The sequence below is a fragment of the Pan troglodytes genome, chromosome 18 (assembly GCF_028858775.2).
Source record: "Pan troglodytes isolate AG18354 chromosome 18, NHGRI_mPanTro3-v2.0_pri, whole genome shotgun sequence".
Taxonomy (NCBI): Eukaryota; Metazoa; Chordata; class Mammalia; order Primates; family Hominidae; genus Pan; species Pan troglodytes.
Genome location: NC_072416.2, coordinates 14,665,386 through 14,693,205, shown reverse-complemented (window position 1 = coordinate 14,693,205; position 27,820 = coordinate 14,665,386). Strand labels below are relative to the sequence as shown.

At 45.6% G+C, this 27,820-nt stretch overlaps 1 protein-coding gene across 16 annotated transcripts in view; it reads right to left on the bottom strand.

The window, feature by feature from the left end:
• Nucleotides 1–27,820, bottom strand: part of SNX29 (sorting nexin 29) — a 592,115-nt gene that overhangs the window by 522,382 nt on the left and 41,913 nt on the right. For all 16 annotated transcript variants that reach the window (XR_010152279.1, XR_010152276.1, XR_010152275.1 and 13 more), the window contains exons 4-5: nt 18,884–19,008; nt 3,102–3,282 (exon numbers count right to left, since the gene is read on the bottom strand). Coding sequence is in view for 9 of the 16 variants with exons in the window: in XM_024349767.2 (XP_024205535.1) it covers nt 3,102–3,282; nt 18,884–19,008 (306 nt within the window). In the remaining 7 variants the exon portion in view is untranslated. The remainder of the gene's footprint in view (nt 1–3,101; nt 3,283–18,883; nt 19,009–27,820) is intronic.

The following is a 27,820-nucleotide window of genomic DNA, read 5'->3' as shown; positions in this document are numbered from 1 at the left end:
CTGGTCCCCCTGCCGACCCTCAGCTTTAGAGTACTAAAATAGACATGATATGTCAATGCATTTATAAAGCAGCAAAGTAGAAGGGAGCTGTCAGGTGGGTGACTTCCACTCAAGCAACGTCCCCAAGAGACAGACAGGAAATCCAAGCCTGCCAACAGGGCTTGCCCGATTTGCCTAATACAAGAAGAGACCATTTCAGACAGAAATTACAGAGCCTCTACGGCTTCATCAACCAGGGCATTTAATATAATGCCTGCCTTGACCAGGCACGGTGGCTCACACCTGTAATCCCAGCACTTTAGGAGGCCAGGGGGGAGGATCACTTGAGGTCAGGAGTTCAAGACCAGCCTGGCCAACACAGTGAAACCCCATCTCTACTAAAAATATAAAAAATTAGCCAGGCATGGTGGCAGGCGCTTGTAATCCCAGCTACTCGGGAGGCTGAGGCAGGAGAATCGCTTGAACCTGGAGGCTTGGTGAGCAGAGATCGTGCCACTGTACTCCAGCTTGGGCGAAAGAGCAAGACTCCACCTCAAAATAATAATAATAATAATAATAATAATAATAATAATATAATGCCTGCCTAGGTTACAGACCTGAAAGCCCACATTATCCTTGGAAAAGGCTAGAAGGCTAAAAATGCCCCACAAATCTAGATGGCAGTTGGGGTAGGGGTGTCAAGGAAGCCTACAGGGCCTGTCCAAGGTCATCTGGCCAATAAATGGTCCAGCCAGGGCTTAAAAGCAGGTCTCCCGAGTCCAACTTCCAAGCTCTCTCTGACTTCCTGTTAAGTAATGGCAACCAAAAATCCCCAATGCCATAACTTTCCCGCCAGGTCATTGAATTCTAAATTAATCAAGGAAAAAGTCAATTTCGCTAAAGCAAAGTCAGGGATACATGACCTGTAGTTGAGTGAGAGACTGGAAAAATTAGCCACTGAAGTGACTGAATAAAACTAACAGAAAGAAAGAAGAGGCGCATTTCCAATATACTTCCCCAGAAAATGTTAGCAGACGTACAAACCACATGCTCAAGCTGACATTCTGACTGCACCTTATTCCTAAAATCATAATCCTTTAAAAATCTGAGCCTGTTTTCGTGCATCTAAATGAATGTGTTTTCCCAACATCCAGCTGGGGAAGTGGCTGGTGATCCAGGTAAGGTCAACTGTGATTCTTACCTGCTGGACTCACTTCTTCTTGTTGGTCACTTCAACTTTGAGACTGAGTATGTAACTCTGAACTACCCATAAATGATATGCTAGAAGGAGCTTCACAGAAATTCACTTCGAAAAAAAGGAGCAGGCCAGACACAGTAACTCACGCCTGTAATCCCAGCACGTCGGGAGGCCGAGGCGGGAGGATCACGAGGTCAGGAGATCAAGACCACCCTGGCTAACACGGTGAAACCCCATCTCTACTAAAAATACAAAAAATTAACCAGGCATGGTGGCAGGCGCTGGCAGACCCAGCTACTCGGGAGGCTGAGGCAGGAGAATCGCTTGAAGCCGGGAGGCAGAGGTTACAGTGAGCCAAGGTCACGCCACTACACTCCAGCCTAGGCAAAAAAGCGAGACTTCTTCTCATAAAAAAGGAAAGAAAGAAACAGGAGTGTGTTTTCCTTAACTAAAGCTGGTTAATGCCCTAGAGATCCAGACATTCTCAGCCTCCGAACTCTGACCGTGAGCAGTACACAGGTGTCATCAGTGTCAGTCCTCCTGGTTCCCAAGCACTCCCATTTTGGACCCATAGAGTCTTGCCATACAATTGAGCAAGGAGCCACAGGCAACAGAGAACTTTAAGAGTATTTTTAAGAGCCCCAGTGCACAATCCCAGAAGATCTGAGACATTACCAGTAGAGAGGTGACCACAGCAGTAGATAAAGCAGAAGAGGAGACCTGAACTAGGGAACACAGGGCAAGATATAAAATCAAGGGAACACGCCACACTACTCACAAACTGCCCACTTACGGAATTCAGTGAAATTTCACTGTTGACGATCTGGGCGTTGCTGATGGGGAAGTTACTTAAGGAACCAGAACAGGATTCGTCAGTGTCGCTCCTTATCACTCAAGGACACAAAACAACATGTCTAGTCCACCATTCTCAGAGCAAAACTAATGGCCACGGCCAGCCACAGTGGCTCACGCCTGTAACCCCAGGACTTTGGGAGGCCTAGGCGGGCAGATCACCTGAGGTCTGGAGTTCGAGACCAGCCTGGCCAACATGATTAAACCCCGTACCCACTAAAAATACAAAAAATTAGCTGGGTATGGTGGCACACGCCTGTAATCCCAGCTACTCAGGAGGCTGAGGCAGGAGAATCGCTCGAACTAGGAGACGGAGGTTGCAGTGAGCCCAGATAGCATCAGTGCACTCCAGCCTGGGCAAAAGAGTGAGGCTCCGTCTCAAAAACAAACAAACAAACAAACAAAAAAAATGACTTCCTTCCCCAACGTAAAATGTCCATGTTTTTTTCAGTTTGGGATTGAATGAATGCAAGAATCCCAAATTAAAATTCTGCACCTGGCATGGTAGCTCATACCTGTAATCCCAGCACTTTGGGAGGCTGAGGCGGGAAGATTACTTGAACCCAGGAGTTCGAGACCAGCCTGGGCAACACACTGAGACCCCATCGCTACAAAAAAATTTTTTAAATTAGCCAGGCATGGTGGCGTACACTTAGGGTCCTAGCTGCTCAGGAGGCTAAGGTGGGAGGATTGCTTGAGCCAGGGAGGTCCAGGCTGCAAAGACCCATGTTCATGCCACTGCACTCCAACTTGGGCAACAAAGCAAGACCCTGTCTTTAAAAAAAAAAAAAAAATCCAGAAAGTGAAGAGGAAGCTATGTCCTAAGACAACAGCTCTCTCCACATCCAAGCTGGCTGTATGCAAGTGCCATGCCGAGCCCTTTACAGGCAGTCTCTCAATGATTCTCCCCCAAGTTTCTCCACAGCTCAGCAGAACACTCCGGAGCTGTCAGAGGGAGGCCCACTTCCCCCAGATCGGGGAACTAGGATGAAAATCCAGGTGGTCTGATTCCAGACTCCAAGATCTTCACCTCTTGCTCCATCCCATCCCAGGTCGCATCCCGGCCACGTACCTCAGCCTGCAGCGGTCGGCCAGGAGCATGTGCAGGTAGCGCTCCAGGGAGTGTTCGTTGAGGGCACAGCGCAGCCAGGCGCGGCCCCGGCCCACGTCTGAGGCGATGTGGCGCAGGGAGTAGAAGCGCTGCAGCTCGTGCTTGTTGAGGACCTCCTTCACGTAGTACCAGAACACGGGCTCTACGGAGAGAGGGCACAGGCGCCTGGCACTCAGCCTGGGGCACTCAGCACTGGGAGAGGAACACACAAAGCCTCTAGGCGAAGTTGGAGATTGTAACAGAGTATCCCCTTAGCATGGAAAAGGTAGGAGATAACACCAAAGACATGGAATCAACCCAGATACCCATCAATAGTGGACTGGATAAACAAAATGTGGTACATTTACACAATGGAATACTATGCAGCCATGAAAAAGAACAAAATTGTGTCCTATGCAGCAACATGGATGACTGGAGGCCATTATCCTAAGCGAATTACACAGAAATAGAAAACAAAATATTGGATAGTCTCACTTACAAATGGAAGCTCAACCCTGGGTACACACAGACATAAAGATGGCCAACAACAGACACTGGGGACTGCTAGACAGAGTAGAGAGGGAGGAGAGCACAGACGGAAAAACTATCTACCAGGTACTATGTTCACTGCCTGGGAGATGGGTTCAATCGTGCCCTAAACCTCGGCATCACGCAATGTACTCAGGTAACAAACCTGCACATGTACCCGCTGAATCTAAAATAAAAATTGAGGCTGGGAACGGTGGCTCATGCCTGTAATCCCAGCACTTGGGAGGCTGATGTGGTGGATCACTTGAGGCTAGGAGTTCAAGACCAGCCTGGCCAACACAGTAAAACCCCATCTCTACTAAAAATGCAAAAATTAGCTGGGTATGGTGGCGCACACCTGTAATCCCACCTACCGGGCAGGCTGAGGCAGGAGAATCACTTAAACCCAGGAGGCGGAGGTTGCAGTGAGCTGAGATTGCACCACTGCACTCCGGCCTGGTGGCAGAACAAGACTCAGCCTCAAAAACAATAATGAAATAAGAAAAAAAGGTGGGAGATACAGAAGAGTATATCAAAAATAAAAATGACTCTAAAACCTCTCATCCAGAAAAGACCAATATTGACATTTTCAAGAGTTTTCAGTCTTTTTTACTGCACTTTTCTTTTTTAAAATAAAATCAACATTTGCTGTAGGCTGAATTATAATCCTCAAAGATATCGACGTCCTAAGCTCCAGAATTCTCTGAATATTACCTTATATAGTAAAAGAGTCTATGCAACTGTGTTAGGATCTGGAAATTGGGAGGTTATCTTGCATAATCCCTGCGAGGCTGACGTAATCACAAGATCTTCATAAGAGGCAGGCAGAGAGAAACTTGACACAGAAGAGGAGGACATGATGTGGCCAGAGAAGCAAAGACTAGAATGGGGCAGCCATAGCCAAGGAAGGTGGGCAGCGAGCAGACTCTGGAAGGGCCAGAAACGGATTCAGCCCTGAAGCCTCTGGAAGGAAGCAGCCCTGCTGTCACCTTGACTTTAGCCCAGTGAAACTGATTGGTGACTTCTGACCTCCAGAACTGTGGGAGAATAAATTATAGGGTTTAAAAGCCACCAACTGTGTATTAATTTGTTACAGCAGCCAGAAGAAAAGAACACATCAGGCCAGGCACGGTGGCTCATATCTGTAATCTCAGCACTCCGGGAGGCCGATGCGAGCGGATCATCTGAGGTCAGGGGTTCGAGATCAGCCTGGCCAACATGCTGAAACCCCATCTCTACTAAAAATACAATAATGAGCCAGGCATGGTGGGAGGCGCCTGTAATCCCAGCTACACGGGAGGCTGAGGCAGGACAATCATTTGAACCCGGTAGGCAGAAGGTGCAATGAGCCAAGATCGCACCACTGTACTCCAGCCTGGGCGACAGAGCAAGACTCTATCTCAAAAAAAACAGGATGGCGCGGTAGCTCACCCCTGTAATCCCAGCACTTTGGGAGGCCAAGGCAGGCAGATCACGAGGTCAAGAGATGACCATCCTGGCCAAAATGGTGAAACCCTGTCTCTACTAAAAATACAAAAAAGCTGGGTGTGGTGGCGCACGCCTGTAGTCCCAGCTACTTGGGAGGCTGAGGGAGGAGAATCGCTTGAACCCAGGAGACGGAGGTTGCAGAGAGCCGAGATCACGCCACAACACTCCACTCTGTCTCAAAAAATAAATAAAACCACATCATATTGTATGAGTGTATATGCATACATATTTATATGTGTAATTTTGTATCCTGATTCATTTATTTTCTTGTCTAGAGCATGAACATTTTCCTATTACAATTAAAAGTCTTTCAAAGATGATTTTTGATGGCTTTCCAGTAAAACATAACTATTTCCCTACTACTAAGGGCATGGCACATGGCCAACTTTCCCTCTGTACAGTAAAGAACACCCCTATACATAAATAATTGTCCTCATTCCTAGTTCCTTACGAAAGATTTCCACATGTCGAATTACTCAGTCTGAGGATAGGAACAGATTTAAGGCGTTATGGGAAACCTAAGAAAGTTTGTTTTTATCCATAAGACAGTCATTCCTACAACTACTTGTATCTCCTCACATCCCACTACTTTTTATCCACATGTACACAGATTTTTAAAATTTGTTATATACATTTTAAATTAATTATTATTTATTTATTTTTGAGACAGGGCCTCTCCCTCTGTCACCCAGGCTGGACAGCTCACTGCAGCCTCAACGTCCTGGGCTCAAGTGATCCTCCTGTCTCGGCCTCCCGAGTAGCTGAGACACAGGCACGCACCCCCATGCCCAGCTAATTTTTTAATTTTTATTTATTTGTAGAGATGAGGTTCTGCTATGTTGTGCAGGCTGGTACCAAACTCCTGGCTTCAAGCGATCCTCTTGCCTGAGATTCCCAAAATGCTAGGATTACAGTCGGGAGCCACCATGCCCAACCCCAGATATTTTCATAGTTGTAATGCTAGTGTATACATAATTTTGTGATCAATTTTCTTCACTTAACATTGGCTCTTTTAACATTTTTTCATGCTGGCAATAATAATAACAGCAGCAACAACAGCAACTACTATTTACTGAGCATTAACTATGCACCAGCTATTGCAGTAAACACTTTACATCTGACATCATCACAACCAAGGCCATCGCCATGTGAAAGACAAGGTCTGAAGCCAGGACAAGTGAAGCGACTCGCCCAGCAACACAGTTAGTAAACAGTATGGCAGAAAGGGACCCCAGAGCTCACTGCAAACCACTAAATCACACTGCCCTGCAAAATGAGGGGACTTGGCCTTCTTCAAAATGATCACGTTCACAACCGTTTAATATTCCAAGTAGGGGAAGCTGAGTCTTTGCAGTCAGACCTGGCTTCCAATCTAGGACCTAAACAGGCTCACAGTCCCCTCTGAAACGTGACAAAGGCTTTGAACCTGCCTTCCAGAAGGAGGCAAGTACACCCATCTCCAGAAACTGCATGGCAGGCTAGTTAAGTTCACTCTAATGTTTCAGTTCAACTTCACTAGGATCCACTGCATTCTTCCTGGGAGCTGTGAACCGAACTAGGCTATGTGTCACCAGCTAGAGACAACAAGAACTCGTCCCTAAGGGGCTTCCAGTCTAGCAGGCAGGACAACAGAGAAAAAGTCCATTCAACCAAATGACCTTGAGCAAGTCACTCAACCATGCTAAGCCTGAAAATCCTCTCCCATAAAATCAACACGAAAGTGCAGAATCGCCCAGGGTTACTGGGGTAACAAGAAAGGGAAGGAAAGCACCGAGCACAGTGCCCAGTCCATGATGACCAATCAGCATTTGCTTAATAATTAATTCCCTTCATAGCAGAGGGCATTCGCGTGGGTTCCTTTTTGTGCTAGCAGCATCTAAATGTATACATCTGTATGAGTGTGCATAAGTATTTGTGGATCAAGCCAATCACTGGGATCATTTAGAATAAACTTCCCAGGAATAACAAAAACCAGCAAGAGGGCAGGTCCCTCGAGACTATCTTGTGTCTCAATCCCTAAATGTCAAAGTAATCCACTTCCCAAGCTCATCCCATCAGTCTACTCCACACAACTGTACAAAACAGACTTCCTTCCATTCTCCGCCTCACTCAAGAAACCAGGACGGGGAATCTGGCGACAACAACGCCCTGGGCCAGCTGGCCAACAACGTATTTCGAAATACCCCAGACCATTGTCCGTACGTCCATCACATTTCCAGTCAAGTGACTCTCACCTGCAGCCTGTCTTGAAAAATGCAGTCACCTCCCTCCGACCTTGAATCTACATGAACGCTTTAAAGTGTGTTTTCACCTTTCAATTCTGCAAATTGCTTACTGCTACAGAATCCTTTTAAAGCTTGTCAGGGTGATGCTGATGATGATAAGAATTATCCCAGCAGGGTTCTGCTTCCACTGCCAGAATTAATGTGGTCTATTTAAAGTGCAGCTCACCTGCCAATTAGCGCCTGCGGTGTCCGTAATTTAATTTAGGGATATACACTGATCTGCTTTGAAACATGGGGTTAAGTCAAAAAGCGGGCAAGGGCTTCTGGTTCTCCAAACACCTGAAAGCCGAATGCCAACAAGAACAAGTGCCAGGAAGGGGTGTTGAGAAGAGCTGCCCCGGGACACCTGTTAACAGAGGATGACTAACAGCACCAGGCTTTTGGGAAAGTTTCTATCAAGCCTTAACTATCACCGATGCCCAAGAATTCATTCCTTGGGGACCACAAGGAAGACAAAAACCTTGTCCCAAATTCTAGTTCAGGCACTGTGTGACCTTGGGAAACTTATTTTGTCCTCTACTTTCTTCACCTGTACAGTGGGGAGAACAGTACCTACGTGTATGGATTGCTATGAGGGAAAAATGAGAAATAGGAATACATGTAAAGTGTATCCAATAAATGCAGTGAATAAATGTTAGCCATAGTTATTAACATACCTGGCATATAATTGGTGCTCAATGAAAACCAGCTATTAATATCACTACTACACGTGCACCAAACAGCATTCCTTTTCCTTGTTTGGGGTTTTTGTTTTGTTTTGTTTTGTTTTGTTTTTGAGGGGCGGGGTGGGGACAAGGTCTCACTCTGTCGCCCAGGCTAGAGCACAGTGGCACAATCATAGTTCACTGCAGTCTTGAACTCCTGGGCTCAAGCGATCTTCCCATCTCAGGCTCATGAGTAGCTGGGACTACAGGTGTACACCACCATACACGGCTAATTTTTTTTTTTTTTTTTTCTGTAGAGACGAGGGTCTTACTATGTTACTCAAGCTGGTCTTGAACTCCTAGAATCAAATGATCATCCAGCATCGGCCTCCCAAAGCACTGGGATTACAGGCGTAAACCACTGAGCCTGGTCCCTTTCCCTTTCTTCTAGTAAGAGCACCCCTCTTTCCTCTGGGAAACACATTCCACTGGGATCCTTCAGCACTATCCTAACCTCCCCCTACTGCAGGGGTGGACAGCTAACCCAGGGCAGGCAATTAACTGGCCGGAACCATGGCATATGCAACTTTCGTTTTTTTTAATATTACATAAAAATAGTATTTATCTTGATTGATAAGTTTTTTGGTACCGCCTTCGATTCTGTGGCCAAAGTGAGTGTCTCACTAACCTCACCCCAGTCTCAGCCCTGGACCACAGGGTCCCTTCGCACAAGTTCTACCAGAGCCACCAGAAAAGAGGCCTTGTCTCCTCCAGGAGCTGAGGTCAGCAAACAATGGCCTGGGAGTCAAATTTGGCCTCCAAACTGTTTTTATAAGCACAGTGTTCCTGGAACGCAGCCACACCCATTTGCTCCCATATGGTCTGTGGCTGAGTTTCTGCTCCAGTGGCAGAGCTGAGTCACTGTGATAGAGATCGCATGGCTCACAAACCCTATAATATGACCCGTAAGGAGGGAGTGTGCCGACCCCGTTCTAGAAGTAGGATCTCTCATCATCCTGGAAACCTGGAGCTACTTGGGGCCATTTTCCACCCCATCATGTAGAGAGACCCCACCCGGAAGACACCCAACCACAGAGAAGCGGTGCTGAGGGACGACAGATGGAGACAGATCTGGGAAAAGGCAGGCCCCCTGAATCCAGCTCAACTCCAAGATGATTTCTTAATTACTTGAGTCAATAAATAAATGTCCTTCATCTTTTTTTTCTTAAATCAATCTAAAGAATTTTCTATCATTTGCAACCACAGGAAATAACGCAGTGAGACAGGGCATGTTCTTCAGTCATCTGACAATCATCTATAGAAGACCAAGAACACACCAGGTGCTGAGCAACACCTGTGCTCCACAGCCATGCGGGGTGAGGGGTGTCTCATCAATGTGACAACACTGCCCCAAAACAAACAAAGCACTGCTCAACAACAACAACAACAACAAAACAGAAAACCCGCTGGGCGCGGTGGCTCACGCCTGTAATCCCAGCACTTTGGGAGGCCGAGGCAGGTGGATCACGAGGTCAGGAGATCGAGACCATCCTGGCTAACACGGTGAAACCCCATCTCTACTAAAAATACAAAAAATTAGCTGGGCGTGGTGGCGGGCACCTGTAGTCCCAGCTACTTGGGAGGCAGAGGCAGGAGAATGGCGTGAATCCGGGAGGCGGAGCTGGCAGTGAGCCGAGATGGTGCCACTGCACTCCAGCCTGGGCAACAGAGCAAGACTCTGTCTCAAAAAAAAAAAAAAAAAAGAAAGAAAGAAAAACACAGAAAACCCAAGACCAGCCTGGGCAACATAGTAAGAACCCATCTCTAAAAAAAGGAAACAGAAAACCCAACTACAAGGAGCCGAGTGTGGCGGCACACACCTGTCGTCCCAGCTACTTGGGAGGCGGAGGCAGGAAGATGGCTGGACCCCAGGAGTTTGAGGCTGTAGTGAGCTATGATTGCACCACTGCACTCCAGCCTAGTTAACAGAGCAAGGCCCTGTCTCTAAAAACAAAACAAAACGAAAAAAACCCACACACAAAGAAAATCCAACCCCACGGAGCTGGGCTAGTCTGGAAATAGGCCAGTGATAGATACAAAGGCTATGTCAGGCCAAAATCTCCAACCTTTTGACCTCGCTGTCCCAGAGGACTGTCCTAACTCTGGGCATCTCATTTACAATTGAGCAGGAAGAAAGGGAACGGGATGAAGCCAGCTTTATCGCCCCTTTTATCAGGAAAGAACAAGTAATCCCAGAAAATCACAAGGGAGCAGAGAAAGCAAAGAACAAAACTCAAAACTGGCTTAATCCCTCACCGAGATAAAGGAGTACATACCACAGCCTCAAGCAAAATCTGGGTTCTGTCAAAGCCAAAGAAGACAGAGGGATGAATGTGAGGGCACACTCTAACAGAATCAGCCACACATGGTATCAGCCATGCCAGGAACAAAGGTAAACCAAGTTCGCTCATGTGCCAGCCTGAGAATTCAGTGAATACAAGTGCTCCCAAATCTGTCACATCCCAAAATGAACCAGCCTGACCACAAGGCACAAATGGATTGGCAGAGCAGAGTGCCAACAAGGGGCTGAGCTCTGTCACTCTACTAACTTCCATCTAGCCGCAAGAGTGCCTTCCAGAACCAGGGCTCAGCATAATACACCCACATCCTACAAGAGTTTACAGCATACCACCTCCTTTATTAAAGAGTAGGAAATAAATTAACCAGGCATGGTGGCGTGCGTGTGCAGTCCCAGCTACTTGAGAGGCCGAAGTGGGAGGATCGCTTGAGCCAGGAAGTTCAAGGCTGCAGAGAGCCATGATTGCACCACTGCACTCTAGCCTGGCAACAGAGCAAGACCCTGTCTCTTATTTAAAAAAAAAAAAAAGGGAAATTTCTAAGACGGACTTCTAAAACTTGTATCTCACTTCCTTTTAGGGGCATACCCCATCATGAGCTGAAGAGTCATTTACATTCTGAAAGGAGCAAAGCAAAGGACCCACGGAACTCAGGCTGGATAACTGTGATCTAAAAACTGACAACTCAGAGGCCAAACTGAGTCTTTTTTACCTTTTTTTTTTTTTGAGGTGGAGTCTTGCTCTGTCGCCCAGGCTGGAGTGCCAGGGCACGGTCTCGGCTCACTGCATCCTCCGCCTCCTGGATTCAAGCAATTCTCCTGCCTCAGCCTCCCAAGTAGCTGGAATTACAGGTGCCTACCACCATGCCCAGCTAATTTTTGTATTTTTAATGTAGACAGGGTTTCACCATGTTGGCCAGGCTGGTCTCGAACTCCAGACCTCAAGTGATCCACCCACCTCGGCCTCCCAAAGTGCTGGGATTACAAGCCTGAGTCTTAATTTATGAGACATCAGGATTAAACACCTTTGAAACAGGCAGAGGTCACATTCGGCCAATAGGTATCAGTCCAGCTCCACTAGATCTTAACATGCTGGGACACATTTATACCCCTTAGTAAATAGCCACTGGCCCAGGTCCATGCCACCCTGGGTGTCAAGAACCCACCCCTGAGGGACTCTGTGGACATCCCCATGATCCAGTGACCCAGGATAACACACAGCCCAACGGGTACAGCACCCTGGCTTCTGACTTCCTCCCTAAGGCCAGCTTCTTTCTGCCAGTTGTCAACCACTTTTTTCACCTTGAATGGAGCTCTGCATTTTCTCTGCACCTTTAGCAGACATCCTTCCAAGGCTTCCCTTACCAAAAGCAGCTGATTGGCACGTGCATGAATACAAAAGAAAATCATCAACAGGGAACCGAAAGCAGGGATGGGCGAGTGAGGAACTGGACTTCCCCTCACCATAAAAAGGATGGACCCAGGGCTCCCCTGGCACATGCAGCTTCCTCCAAAATTAATTTTCTACAGAAATGAAATTGTTGCCCAAGGTGATCCAATGAAGCAAAATACAAATTCTGCTTTGAGTGCAATCAACCATTTTCAAAAATCCCCACTGAAGATCAAGGAAGTCGGTCTCTCTCATTTTACAGTTGTGGGTATATTACCACCGCTTCCCACTGACTGAAGATGCGTACAGACCACTGAGAGTAGGGGTATGGCTTCCTGGGAAAATGAGCAGCATGTTCTGAAGTCAGGGTCTTCAAGTGGTTATTTTGAATGCAGTCCTTTGGTGGCCTCTACTGTGTAGGTGGCCAGGTACCTTGCAAGACACTAGAGCTACAAGGATGAGCCTGTAATCCTAACACTTTGGGAGGCCAAGGCAGGCGGATCACCTGAAGTCAGTAGTTCGAGACCAGCCTGCCCAATATGATGAAACCCCGTCTCTACTAAAAATATAAAACTTAGCCAGGCATGGTGATGTGCACCTGTAATCGCAGCTACTCAGGAGGCTGAAGCAGGAGAAACACTTGAACCCAGAAGGCATAGGCTGCAGTGGGCCAAGATTGCACCACTGCACTCCAGCATGGGCAACAGATCAGACTCCATCTCAAAAAAAAAAAAAGAAAAAAGAAAACAGGTAGTTCCATACATAGGTTTGATGGAAGAAGAACTCAGGACTATAGGAGGGGCACAGTCCAGCTGAACCATGTAGGGAGCTCATGAATGGCTTTTTGAAAACAATTCTGAAACTTCAGAAGAGAAGAGAACAAAACCACATGAGACACCACTTCACACCCATTAGGATGGCAATTATGAAAACAGAAAAAAGGAGGCCAGGCACGGTGGCTCAGGCCTGTAATCCCAGCACTTTGGGAGGCCAAGGTGGGAGGATCACTTAGGGCAAGGAATTTGAGACCAGCCTGGGCAAGATAGTAAGATACTGTCCCTACAAAAAAATAATAAAATTACTCTACATATATATATATATATTCTATATATATATAATATATATTATATATATATATTATATATATATTCTATATATATATATTATATATATACTATATATATATTCTATATATATATATTATATATATATTCTATATATATATTCTATATATATATTATATATATATATTCTATATATATATATATATATAATATATATATGAAAAAAGGGGGTGGTAATCACTCTCTGGTTCTCCCCATGTATACAATTAAAGCTGTATACCTTTTCTCTAATTTAAAAAGCCAGCATTGGCCGGGCACAGTGGCTCGCACCTGTACTTCCAGCACTTTGGGAGGCCAAGGCAGGCAGATCACTTGAGGCCAGGAGCTCGAGACCAGCCTGGCCAACGTGGTGAAACCCTGCCTCTACTAAAAATGCAAAAATTAGCCAGGCATGGTGGCGCATGCCTGTAATCCCAGCTACTTGGGAAGCTGAGGCAGGAGAATCACTTGAACCTGGGGGGTGGAGGCTACAGTGAGCCAAGATCACACTCCAGCCTGGGTGACAAAGTGAGATTCTATCTTAAAAAATAAATAAAAACCCAGCACTGGCAAGGCTGTGGAGTTGGCAAGGACGTGGAAGGATGGTGGAGAAAATGAATCTCGTGTGCATTGCTAGTGGGAATGCAACAGGGTATAGCCTCTATGGAAAACCCTCTGATGGTTTCTAAAAAATAATTAAACATAGAATTATCATATGATCCAGCATTGTCCTTCTGGGTGTATGCCCCAAAAGAACTAAAAGTGGAAAAAACAAGTATTTGTATCTTCATATTCACAGCAGTACCATTCACAATAGCCCATAAGTGGAAGACACCCAACTGTCATGGGAATAAACAAAATATGGGCTCTACATACCCTCAAAAATATTGTTCAGCCTTTAAAAAGAAGAAAATTCTGGGCCAGGCGCGGTTGCTCATGCCTGTAATCACAGCACTTTGGGAGGCCGAGGTGGGTGGATCACAAGGTCAGGGGTTCGAGACCAGCCTGGCCAACATAGTGAAACCACGTCTCTACTAAAAATACTAAAATTAGCCGGGCACGGTGGCGTGTGTCTATAATCTCAGCTACTTGGGAGGCTGAGGCAGGAGAATCGCTTGAACCCAGGAGGCGGAGGTTGTGGTGAGCTGAGATAGCGCTACTTACTGTACTCCAGCAAACTGGGCAACAGAGCAAGGCTCCATCAAAAAAAAAAAAAGAAGAAGAAGGAAATTCTGACACATACTACAACACGGACGATCCTTGAAGATGTTATGCTAAATAAAGCCAGACAAAAAAGAACAAATATTGCATGATTCCATTGGTACAAGGAACCTAAAGTAGTAGAATGCACTGAGGCAGAAAGTAGAATGCTGGCTGCCAGGGACAGGGGTGTGGAGGGAGTGAGTTAGTGTTTAACAAGTACACAGTTTTGGTTTGTAAAAATGGAAAGGTTCTGAGATGAATGGTGGTAATGATTACTGTATGACATGTGAATGTACATTAAGTACACTGACACTGAATTGTACACTTCAAATGGCTGAAATGGTAAATTTCATTATGTATATTTTACCAATTTTTATTTTGTTCGTTTTGCTTTGTTTTGTTTTGAGATGGAGTCTCACTCTGTTGCCCAGGCTGGAGTGCAGTGGCGCGATCTCGGCTCACTGCAAGCTCCGCCTCCCGGGTTCACACCATTCTCCTGCCTCAGCCTCCCAAGTAGCTGGGACTATAGGCACCCGCCACCACGCCTGGCTAATTTTTTGTATTTTTAGTAGAAATGGGTTTCACCGTGTTAGCTAGGATGGTCTCGATTTCCTGACCTCATGATCCGCCCGCCTCAGCCTCCCAAAGTGCTGGGATTACAGGCATGAGCCACCACGCCCGGCCATATTTTTTTTTTTAAGAGAGAATAGAAGTTTCGCCAGTAGGAGCTTGGGTGAGAGCTGGGGAAGGAAGGAAGGTAGCAGAAGGGAAAGAACTGCCAGACTTGAAGAGTTTCAAGACAATAGAAACTAGGAGAGCTGTTCAAAATACAGGATTGGGCCAGGAACAGTGGCTAACGCCTGTAATCCCAGCACTTTGGGAGGCTGAGGCAGGTGGATCACATGAGGCCAGGAGTTCGAGACCAGCCTAGCCAACATGAGGAAACCCCATCTCTACCAAAAATACAAAAATTAGGCAGCGTGGTGGTACACACCTGTAGTGCCAGCTACTCAGGAGGCCAAGACACGAGAATCACCTGAACCCAGAAGGCAGAGGCTGCAGTGAGCCGAGATCGCACCACTGCACTCTAGCCTGGGCGACAGAGCAAGACACTGTCTCAAAAAAAAAAAAAAAAATACAGAACTGAATCATCTACATTACTGAGAGGCACCAAGCAAAGCACAGGCAGCGGCACTGAAGGCCCTGCCCCACACAGGATCTGGCATTAGTGCTTTAGCTGCTGAATTATGGAGAGGTCTCAAGAGTCCCAAGGCAGAGGCGTGGCAGGAGGGGAGCTTGTGGGACTCAGGCCATCATTTATTTGCAAACTGGATGAAAGAGTTGTGATGTCGGACCTGCCGCTGCCTGTCAGCCCTGGCATACAGCACGGCATAAGAGGTAGAACAGAGACAGACACAGCCAGTAGGGAAGAGAGCCCAAGAAGCCAGATCAAGCACTGGATACTTTGTCCCGATTCTACAAGAGACCCACAGAAGAGCTTTAAGTTAGTGGGGTTACGGGGAATAAGTGGGGGAGTGGGATGGTCATTAAAGAAGACCACTCCATGATGTGCAAAGTGGGTCAGAGCTGATCAAGACTGAAGGCAGGAAAACACAAGTCGGGGAGAAAGAAGAGAATTCACTGAGGATGGAGGAACCGCGAGTGGCTCAGGGACCCATGTGAGAGACAGAAAACAATGCTCTTTGTGGGACTGGTTTTGGGGCAGAGAAGAGGGAGAAGGAGAAGGCTGGGAGGAAGCCCAAGAGCTGTCCAGGGGACCTGGGTAAAAGGCAGAGCCATTTACTAAGCAAGAAACACAGGAACACATATGGATGAAGATCAGAATTCAGTTTTGGAGACTGACAAGCCCGTGCTGTACGCCAAATAGAGACATTCATGAGACAGAGTTCAAGGAAGTGCTCTGGGCTGCGGGTATGACTAAGAATAACAGGCACATACAGAGCAACTTCACCAAGGAATCCAAACAGTATGCATAGAAACAAGAGCCAACAATGAATCCAAGGATGAATAATATTTGAGGGTATGGAAGTGATATGCCAACAAGGATCAGAAAAGAAGAAGAAAGTGTGCCAAGAGGCTATGGCATCGCAGAAAGCAAGGGAAGGCAGTGTTTCAAAGTCAGATCCTCAATGCCCAAGGCTGCCGAACAGACAGGGAAGATTAGACTTCAATTTTACAGGCAGCTCAGCAACAGTACCTGTGTCTCTGGTATATTCTGAATGGCCCCGATCACCTTGTAATTGACTGCCAACCTATAACCTGACGATGATATATCAGTGATTAAAAGAACATCAAATTCCAGCCGGGCGTGGTGGCTCATGCCTGTAATCCCAGCACTTTGGGAGGTCGAGGCGGGCAGATTACCTGAAGTCAGGAGTTCGAGACCAGCCTGGCCAACATGGTGAAACTCCATCTCTACTAAAAATACAAAAATTAGCCAGACATGGTGGCACACACCTATAGTCCCAGCTACTCAGGTGGCTGAGGCTGGAGAATCACTTGCACCTGGGAGGCAGAGGTTGCAGTGAGCTGAGATCATGCCACTGCACTCCAGGCTGGGCAACAGAGTGAGGCTCCATCTAAAAAAAAAAAAAAAAAATCAAATTCCAAGGTCATGCCATCAAATGCATCAAACGCCAATAACGGCAGTGGTTCTTTCTCCTTTCCCAAGTGGAATGGAAAATAATTCATTTCTCCATACTGTATTCTGTACTGGCTACTTGGGTTTCCAGTGGCTACAAAGACAGCAAGCCAAGTCTGTGTAGAGCTCTGGGTCACTTTTCATTAATTTTTGCTTTGTTCCTCAAAAATTAATCACTTTCCCTGTAGCAAGCTGGAGTGATGCTGGTATATGGTACCTCGGGAACCATGAAATACAGTACTGCACGCAATGAATAATGCCCTTCCTTCCAACCAAGATGTATTTGTTTAGTGAACATAATTTTATTGAACAACTGTGTGTTTATTGAACAACTCATTTCTACAAACGAGTAACTGGTGAAATAAACAAGAAACAAAGATCTAGGAGCCTCTCTGAACTTACCCTAGCCCCGGGAGACTGCCCAAAGAAAGAAAAAAAAAAAGCAAACATCTGTTGAAAGTGATTACACATTCTAGGCATGTATCAAAATATCACAAGTACCAAGGCCAGGCGCAGTGGCTCACACCTATAATCCCAGCACTTTGGAAGGCCGAAGTGAGCAGATCACAAGGTCAGGGGTTCGAGACCAGCCTGGCCAACATGGTGAAACCTGTCTCTACTAAAAATACAAAAATTAGCCAGGCATGGTGGTGGGCACCTGTAATCCCAGCTACTCGGGAGGCTGAGGCAGGAGAATCGCCTGAACCCAGGAAGCGGAGGTTGCATTGAGCCAAGACGGTGCCATTGCACTCCAGCCTGGGCGACAAGAGCAAGACTCCATCTCAATAAAAAATAAAAAATCACAGGTACCCCATACATATGTACAAATATTATGTACCAATAAAATAATTTTAATAATAATTTTTTTAAAAAAAAGAACTGTTGGAGCCAGGCACAGTGTCTCACATTTGTAATCCCAGCTAGTTGGCAGGCTGAGGTGGGAAGATCACTTGAGCCTAGGAGTTTGAGACCAGCCTGGCCAACAGAACAAGATCTCCGTCTCTATAAAAGTTTAAAAACCAGCCGGGCATGGTGGTGCAAGCCTGCAATCCTAGCTATTTCAGAGGCTCAGGCAAGGGGATCACTTGAGCCTAGGAGTTCCAGGCTTTGGTGAGCCATGATCACACCACTGCACTTCAGCCTGGGCAACACAGCAAGACCCCAACTCTAAAAAATAAATAAGTAAATAAATAAAAAGATCTATTGAAGGGTTGAGAAAAAAGAAAGAATGATACAGCAACATGAAGGAGAGGGAAAGACTAAGGATTCTGTTAACAGAGAATTTCCACACACCGCCACCAAATGCAACAAGGTCCAACTTTTGGCTGTGAAAGGGGAACCAGCCAAAGACAGCACATTTTACTCAGCAACGACACTGACATAGTGATAAGAAAGATTCCGGGATTCCCAGCAGCAGCCGCGGTCAGGGCTGGAACTGAAAGCTCAGGGGAGGAGGAGACCACAGGACATTTGTTACATGACATGATCCACTTCAAGGTTCAGCTCCAAAGCAGATCACTATGAACAGTTTCCTCATCTGTACAGTGGCAGTAATAACAGTCCCTACTACTCACAGGGCTATCGAACTGAATGAGTTAATTTACATCAAAGTGCAAGTCTTGCACTAAGTACTAAGCATTAATAGTTATTATTTAGCATTATGCTTGTCACTCACATGGAAATGTTTTTCCAACATTAAATTGGATGATAACAGAACCTCTGGGGTTTCTGTTGCTGGTGTGGAAGACATTAATTATGAAATGCCATGCTATCCTCAGGCATCAAATTAAAACAGATTATTAATTTCCCAGCAACTGGCACGCCACACTGGTGAAATAAACCAGTGTGCTACAGGTCCCCGAACCCAGAGGAGACTGTACCATGTGGCTCTGAGAATTCTGCACAAAAGATGACTTCATTTAAATTAAGATGCCAGACAACACCATTACGTTTTGACTACTATTAAGACATGGATTTCTGTGCCCATACACCACCCCACCAAGTCCCACGCGATCACTGCCCTGCCCACTATTAAAAAATAAAGAAAAAGAAAAAGAGCAGAAGGAAGACAAGCTCCTCCAAGCTACAGCCAGGCAGAGCAGTACCTGTTTCGGTTTTGCTGGCAAAGCCCGCTGCCTGCTTGATCGCTGCCGCTGTGAGTGCCAATCCTCGACTCCTCTTCAAGCCATGCTGCAGGACGGCTTCAAACTGGGCACACAGACAGGTGACCCTGTGAGAAAACCAATGACTCATCAGTCCCCCCAGAAAAGGGAGTAGCAACTAGGGCGGCCCCAGCAACTCCAGGAAGTGAGTAAGCCGCCAGGTGTAAACCTCAGCGTGAAGGCAGACAGGAGACACCTGGATGTGCAGGCTTGGTAACTGACCTGCGCCACTCCACACACCTCCCGTGTTGATGTTCATTTCACAGAGCTCAGGATGCCCAGCACAGTCTGCCCATATGCATCAGACTGGCACAGTAACAATTCACAAGGAACATGGGAACAGGGACGGGTGCCAGCTGGCGGGGGTGCAGAGGGGGGACAAGTTAAAAACCAGTTCAGTGTGGGGAGCGGTTGGATGTTAATTGCATCCAATTCACAAGTTTTAACTCTAATTCATATTACATGTAGTTTAAGGAACAAGATTATGTTTTTGGAGACTGAATTCACCAGGCTGCCAAATTGGAAACATTGTGTAATTTCATGGCCTGTTACATGCTCTAAAAAGAATATATGAATTCTGATTCTCATTCTTTATATAAGAGATTACATGCTCTAAAGAGATTATATGAGATTACATGCTCTAAAAATAATAATAATATGAATTCTGATTCTTGTTCTTTATTCTGTTGTAAGAGAATACATTGTGAACTCAGATTGTGAGTTGATGGAATTTTCAATTAAGTTACAATTACTGTGCATTTAATTGAATTTGTTTCTCAATAACCAAAGAAATAGGAGATTCAGGAACAAAGAGATGAGGTCACAGCAACTGCACTTGATCTTAGCAATCTTCTCAGGGCTCCTGAGCCTCTGCCCAACTGGGTCTGTGGACTTCTGAGCCCTTTCCATTCATCCATACAACAAAAGTTAAGAAATTCTGAATGTCTCCCACATGCCAGGCACTGTTCTAGGCTCTGAGGAGATGACAGTGGGAGTGAGACAGGCAAGGTTTCTGCCTCACTCATGTGCATGTTTCTAGCAAAAGGAGATACACAAATAAGTTAACCAGACCATTTCAGTTAATCAGAACTTAGAAGAAAATAAGACAGGATGAGATGGCAGGTGGCGATGGGGCAAGGACAGGCTTAGATTCTGTGGGCTGAATGAAGGTGGCCTTGGAATTACGAGCTGGATATGACAAGGGCAGCAGGCTGGAAAGACAGGCCCAGTGCAAAGGCCTTGAGGCCACCACCATCCGGCTCAGTCTTGCCTGGCCTCGGGCATTTGCTGCTCCACCCATCCCGACACCCATGGTAACAATACTGCAGGTGTTTATCACTCTGTGGGTAGTAAAATATTTTCATACCCATTATTTTACTCTTCTCATCAACACTTTAATATAGATGAGGCACGTATTATTAACTCCATTTTACACTTGAAGAAGCTGAGGCTGACATTTACGTGACCTCCTGAAAACTGCATAAAAAGCAGTGACATCTGTACCTGAACTCCATCCTCGCAAGCTGATCCAATGTAGTTTCCTCCATCCCCCATATCCTCAAGACAAACATCCTTTATTCTAAGATAAAAGTCCTCTGGCTCCCTTACTCAATCTTTACTCGTCATTCTGTCTACACTACACACCCCTAACACAGCATCAGCAAATCCACAGCATTCATGCCTTTCCACTGTATTCGGTGCCCATGACAGACATCACTAATCGATCCCAGCATTGTAGGCCACCACTGGCAAATGACCAAAGCTGGCCCTGCACAGAAGGGAGCCTATTAGGCATCACAAATCTAATACTTCCCCTCAACCATACTGCTTGGTTTTCACCTTCTATCTTATCTTTGCTGGATTCCTGGCACCTAGCTCAGCACCTGGTATATAATGTGTGTTCCACAAATGTTTTTCCAGTGGGTAGGTAAATCAATGATTAACCTTGAACCAGAGATCCCAGAATACTCCCCCACATTGAAACAAACCTCTTTGCTGGGCAGATATCACTCTTAATTATTATAGATGTGCATACGTTAGTCTCTGTACACAGAGGCACTTTTTTTTTTTTTTTTTTTTTTTTTTGAGATGGAGTTTTGCTCTTGTTGCCCAGGCTGGAGTGCAATGGCACAATCTCGGCTCACTGCAACGTCCACCTCCCAGGTCCAAGCGATTCTCCTGCCTCAGCCTCCCATGTAGCTGGGAATACAGGCGCCTGCCACCATGCCTGGCTAATGTTTGTATTTTTAGTAGAGATGGGGTTTCACCATGTCGGCCAGGCTGGTCTCCAACTCCTGAACTCAGGTGATCTGCCCGCCTTGGCCTCCCAAAGTGCTGGGATTACAGGAATGAACCACTGCACCCAGCCTCATAGGCACATATTTTAAGGCTTCCTGAAAGCTGGGACGTCCACCAAAACTCTCTAAATACCACAGAAACCAAAACCATGGCACATAGCAACAATGACCTAGATCAGGAGTCTGTCTCAGAGAGAGAGAAAAAAACAAAAACAAAAACAAAAAAACTCTGGGGTATGTTGAGAGTTCTCTGTAATTAACCAAAGCCTCTATCTTTAAAAGAATCTTCTGCAAATACAGCAATCAACTCAACAATTGCTATTAGTTTGCTTGGTTCCAATGCACAAGTCAATAACTGCCCAGCCAGCTCTAGATAAAACCAGGGCCCTAAGAGGAATGGAATGCAGGCGAACTGCACAAATCCAGTCCCCAAGGTTTGGGTTACATCATCAGTACTGTGTCACAGAGGCACACAGGTCACAACTAACCTAACACTGCACGAAAACCCAGGTGGATGCTAGTCTTTTAATTAGATCACTATGATGCCTTCCTCGCCAAAGGCCGTTCTACTTAACACCCTCCCCATATGCCCTTTCCACCTCCAGTTTGGATCTGAGCACGTATCTACTGGTCATTCAAGACAGATCTCGACGGGGTGCGGTGGCTCACACTTATAATCCCAGCACTTTGGGAGGCCAAGGCGGGTGGATCACCTGGGGTCAGGAGTTCAAGACCAGCCTGGCCAACATGGTGAAACCCCATTTCTACTAAAAATATATATATAAAAAATGAGCTGGGTGTGGTGGCACATGCTTATAATCCCAGCTACTCTGGAAGCTGAGGCAGGAGCATCACATGAATCCGGGAGGCGGAGGTTGCAGTGAGCCGAGATCGTGCCATTGTACTCCAGCCTGGGCAACAAGAGCGAAACTCAGTCTCAAAAGAAAAAAAAAAAAAAAAGACTTAGCTCACGTATTCCCTCCTCCAGGAAGCCTTCCTGAATGTTTCCTCATTCTGAGCTTCTTTGTACTGCAGCGCTCGCCACTCTCTGTTAATGGTCTGATTTCCAGGGCTGCCTGCTCTTGCTAACTGTGAGCTCCCGTGCACTTAGCACCATGCCTGGTTGCTACAGAGAATGTGACCGACATGGTCTCTCCAGTCAGGGAACTCAAGATCATGAACCTGATGTACATTTTGGTGGGAGATGCATCTCAGGAGATTTCGTATAAACGGTCATTCGAATCCAGGTCAGTTAAAACTAGTGAATCAAGTAGAGCACACCTGTCCAAGCACAGGAATCTACTCTTTAGCTTCTGGTGGACACATCTTGGAAGCACTATGTCATACACTAGGTCACACTAAGGCTTTCCACTGCTTCCCATCTTATATGGGAAGTTAATTAAGTTAATGAACCATCTTATATGGGAAGCAGTAGATGATAATTCCCACGAAATGAAAAGGGCACTAGCTTTAGTAGAGTTCTTTCTTTTCTTTTCTTTTCTTTTTTTTTGAGACAGGGTCTTGCTCTGTTACCCAGGCTGGAGTGTGGTGGTGTGATCATGGCTCACTGCAGCCTCAATCTCCCAGGCTCAAACGATCCTCCCACCTCAGCCTACCAAGTAACTGAGACTACAGGCATGCACTACCATGCGCAGCTACTTTTTTTTTTTTTTTTTTTTTTTTTTTAGACAGAGTCTCACTTTGTTGAGAGGGCTGGGGGGTTCCCAGAATACTCTCTACTGCAGACACTCTGGCTTCACTGGAGAGGTCAGCTGCCTCCTTGCCATTTTATCACACCAAACTTCCATTCCAAGTTAATGAACTAGGAATATTATTTTAAATAAGTGGGTCACTTAACAACAGTGAATATTTTAATTTTTTAAAAAGCACCAGTCAGGTGGGGTGCAGTAGCTCACACCTATAATACCAGCACTTTGGGAGGCCAAGGCAGGCAGATCACTTGAGGTCAGGAGTTCGAGACCAGCCTGGCCAACAGGGTGAAATCTCAACTCTACTAAAAACAGAAAAATTCACTTGGCGTTACAGCAGGCACCTGTAATTCCAGCTACTGGGAAGGCTGGAGTAGGAGAATTCCCTGGACCCAGGGGGCATAGGTTGCAGTGAGCTGAGATCACATCACTGCACTCCAGCTTGGGCAACAGAGAGAGACTTGGACTCAAAAAAAAAAAAAAAAAAAAAAAGGAATAAGGTACTGATCCATGCTACAACATGGAAGAACATTGAAAATACTATGCTAGAGGAAGGAAGCCACACCCCAAAACACCACACACTGTATGATTCCATGAAACGTCTAAGAAGGGTAAATACAGACAGTCCTTAACATAACCATGGTTCAATTTATGACTTTTTGACTCTACAATAGGATTATCAGGACATAACCCCATCGTAAGTCAAGGAACATTTGGATATAGAAACAGAAAGTCATTTAATTAGTGGTTCTCTAAGGCTGGAGTTGAAATTAGGGATTAAGTGTTAACTAGCACAAGGGAATTTGGGGGGATAATGGAAATGCTCTAAAACTGAATTGTGATCAATGGTTACACAACACTATAAATTTATTAAAAAGCACAAAAATTGGCTGGGCGTTGTGGCTCATGCCTGTAATCCCAACACTTTGGGAGGCTGAGGTGGGCGGATCACCTGAGGTCAGGAGTTCAAGACCAACCTGGCCAACATGGCAAAACTCCATTTCTACTAAAAATACAAAAATTAGCTGGGTGTGGTGCCAGGCTCCTGTAATCCCAGCTACTCCAGAGGCTGAGGCTGGAGAATCGCTTGAACCTGGGAGGCGGAGGTCTCAGTGAGCTGAGATTGTGCCACTGTACTCCAGCCTGAGCAACAAGAGCGAAACTCTGCCTCAAAGAAAAAAAAAAAAAAGCACAAAAATCACTGAATTGAAAAAAAAAATCACTGAATTGTATACTTACAATTTTAATGGTATATAAACTAGACCTCAATAAAGCTGTTTAAAAAAAAAAAAAAAAACTTCCTCCCAGGTGCTCAGTAAAAGTCTGATAAAGCAGCAAAAGAGTTGTGAATGGAAAATGAAGTAACTTCCTCCTGCTGCATTTGAAACTGTCCACCAAGACCAGCAGACCTGGACACTGCACCAGCTCAACTAGTTTTCTGTGAAGATTCAGCAAGCATTTGTTTTCGTGAGCTTTGTCCTATCTTTTTTTTTTTTTTTTGAGATGGAGCCTCGCTCTGTTCCCCAGGCTGGAGTGCAGTGACGTGACCTCGGCTCACTGTAACCTCTGCCACCGACGTTCAAGATTATCCTGCCTCAGCCTCTGGAGTAGCTGGGATTACAGCCACGGGCCACCACGTCCGGCCATTTTTTGTGTGTATTTTTAGTAGAGCCAGGGTTTCACCATGTTGGCCAGGCTGATGTCAAACTGCTGACCTCAAGTGATCCGCCTACCTTGGCCCCCCAAAGTGCTAGGATTACAGAAGTGAGACACCAAGCCCAGCCTGTCCTATATTTCAAGACTGCTTAATCTGCACACGAATCTATTAAAAGATTCCTAAGAATCCTATACTTTTGCATGGCAAACATTAAAACAACAGGATCAGCCATGAATGCTGCATTTTTATAAACTGCATCAAATTAACCTTGTGACAGAAAGACCTATTTACTTGATTTTTTTTGTTTTGAGTCAGAGTCTCGCTCTGTTGCCCAAAATGGAGTGCAGTGGCGCGATCTCAGCTCACTGCAACCTCTGTCTCCTGGGTTCAAGCAATTGTCCTGCCTCAGCCTCCCAAGTAGCTGGGATTACAGGTGTGCGCCACCATGCCCAGCTAATATTTTTATATTTTTTGTAGAGATGGGGTTTCACTGTGTTGGCCAGGCTGGTCTCGAACTCCTGAATTGTGATCCGCCTGCCTCAGCCTCCCAAAGTGCTGGGATTCCAGGCATGAACCACCACAACCGGCAATTCTTTTACTATGTTACAGCTTTACTGGAGCCTTTTTGAGAAAACCAACTACAATCATGAAAATGGACTGGATTATCGTCATTTGTAAAATTCCAATGTTAGCTGGAATGGAGTCTGCTGTACCAGTGAAAATCAGTCAATCAACAGTATGAGCCATATCTCAGATTTAAGACAGTAAGAACAAGGCCATTACATGACAATCATTTGAAATGGGCCATGAGGCTGGGCTCAGTGGCTCACGCCTGTAATCCCAGCACTTTGGGAGGCCGAGACGGGAGGATCACCTGAGGTCAGGAGTTCCAGACCAGCCTGGCCAACATGGCAAAACCCCATCTCTACTAAAAATACAAAAATTAGCCTGGCACGGTGGCGAGTGCCTGTAATCCCAGCTACTCAGGTGGCTGAGACAGAAGAATCGCTTGAACCCAGGAGGCGGAGGTTGCAGTGAGCCGAGATGGCACCACTGCACTCCAGCCTGGGGGACAGAGCGAGACTCCGTCTCAAAAAAAAAAAAAAAAAAATGAGCCATGAGCTATATTTATGTTTAATTAATTTTCAAAAAGGTTCACATGCTTAATCCATGAATTTCAGGAGCAGAAATCAATCCTAGACTATAATCTATAAATCAGATAAAAATCTAAGAACAGGTGGGGCGCAGTGGCTCACACCTGCAATCCCAGCAATTTGGGAGGCCGAGGTGGGCAGATCACTTGAGGCCAGGAGTTTGAAACCAGCCGGGGCAACAAAGCAAAACCTCGTCTCTATTCTAAAAAATAAATAAATAAATAATTTTTTTAAAGCGTTAAGATTACAGGCACAGTGGCCTGAAACCCTATCTCTACAAAAAATAAAAAAATTAGCCCTGGGTGTGGTTGCGCATGCCTGTAGTCCCAGCTACTCAGGAAGCTGAGACAGAAGGGTTGCTTGAGCCCAGGAAGCGGAGGCTACAGTGAGCCGGGATCGCACCACTGCACTTTAGCATGGGTGACAGAGCAAGACCTTGTCTTAAAAAAAAAAAAAAAAAGTTTAGAAACTGCCTAAATATTTAACACTTGGGGAACTGGTTAGATAAACAATAGCTATTTAGGTCTTTAAAATATTTAACAAGAGCTTATACTGATAAGTCAATATCTTTATAATATAGGATGAAAAATAAGCAGGATAGGGAACTGTATGTTAAGTACACTCTCAGTTATGCTTGAAAAATACAATACAGGCCAGGTGCAGTGGCTCATGCCTGTAATCCCAGCGCTTTGGGAGGCCAAGGCAGGCAGATCACCTGAGGTCAGGAGTTTGAGACCAGCCTGGCTAAAATGGTGAAATCCCGTTTCTACTAAAAATACAAAAAAAAGTCGGGTGTGGTGGTACGTGCCTGTAATCCCAGCTACTTGGGAGGCTGAGCCAAGAGAATTGCTTGAACCTGGGAGGCAGAGGTTTGCAGTGAGCCAAGATCACGCCACTGCACTCCAGCTTGGGCAACAAGAGCAAAACTCCGTCTCAAAAAAAAAAAAATATATATATCTATATCTATCTATCTATCTATATTTACATACATAACAATTCAAAAGGGAATTATGTAAAAAAATTAAGAGCCACTTGGTGAAAGATTTACTGGTCATGGTTGCCAGGCGTGGTGACTCACTTTTGTAATCCCAGCACTTTGGGAGGCCGAGGCGGGCAGATCACGAGGTCAAGAGATCGAGACCATTCTGGCTAACACAGTGAAACCCTGTCTCTACTAAAAATACAAAAAATTAGCCGGGCATGGTAGCGGGCCTGTAGTCCCAGCTACTCGGGAGGCTGAAGCAGGAGAATGGCGTGAACCTGGGAGGCGGAGCTTGCAGTGAGCCGAGATAGTGCCACTGCACTCCAGCCTGGGTGACAGAGCGAGACTCCATCGCAAAAAAACAAAAAGCATTACTGGTCATGGTTTTCTTGCTTTCATACTTTTCTGAACCTAACTCATTTGCTAAAACAAGCATTTAGAAAAGTATTCGGGCTTCAAGAACCAGAAATATTATTGCCTTGAACTACAGATAAGGAATGAAGAAATATGGTTTAAAGGTTATGGTGAGGAAAAATCATGCAATTATTTAAAATGCTTATAGAAAACGTGGATATAGCATTTTTTAAAAGGTTAGATTGTAATATTAAATGAAAAAAAAACAGATCTACAAAAAGATTTAAATCTTTCTAACCCACAAATGTAAAAACACTGCAATAAAAGATAATATACCCCAGGCCGGGCTCAGTGGCTCACACCTGTAATCCCAGCTCTTACGGAGGCATCGGCAGGAGAACAGCTTGAGCCCAGGAGTTTGAGACCTGCATGGGCAATATAGCGAGACCACATTCTCCACAAAAAGGAAAAAAAAAAAAAGACAAAAAAAAGGGGAAAAGATAATATACCACACAAATTTGCACAAAGAAAAACAAAGACACCATAACATTAAAAGTTGACTTTAGGTAGACAAAACTAGAGGAGAGGAACTTGATGCATAACAGTAACAAAAATAAAATATATCTTTCTTTCTTTTTTTTTTTCTTGAGACAGAGTCTCACTCTGTCACCCAGGCTGAAGTGCAGTGACACGATCTCGGCTCACTGCAACCTGCGCCTCCCAGGTT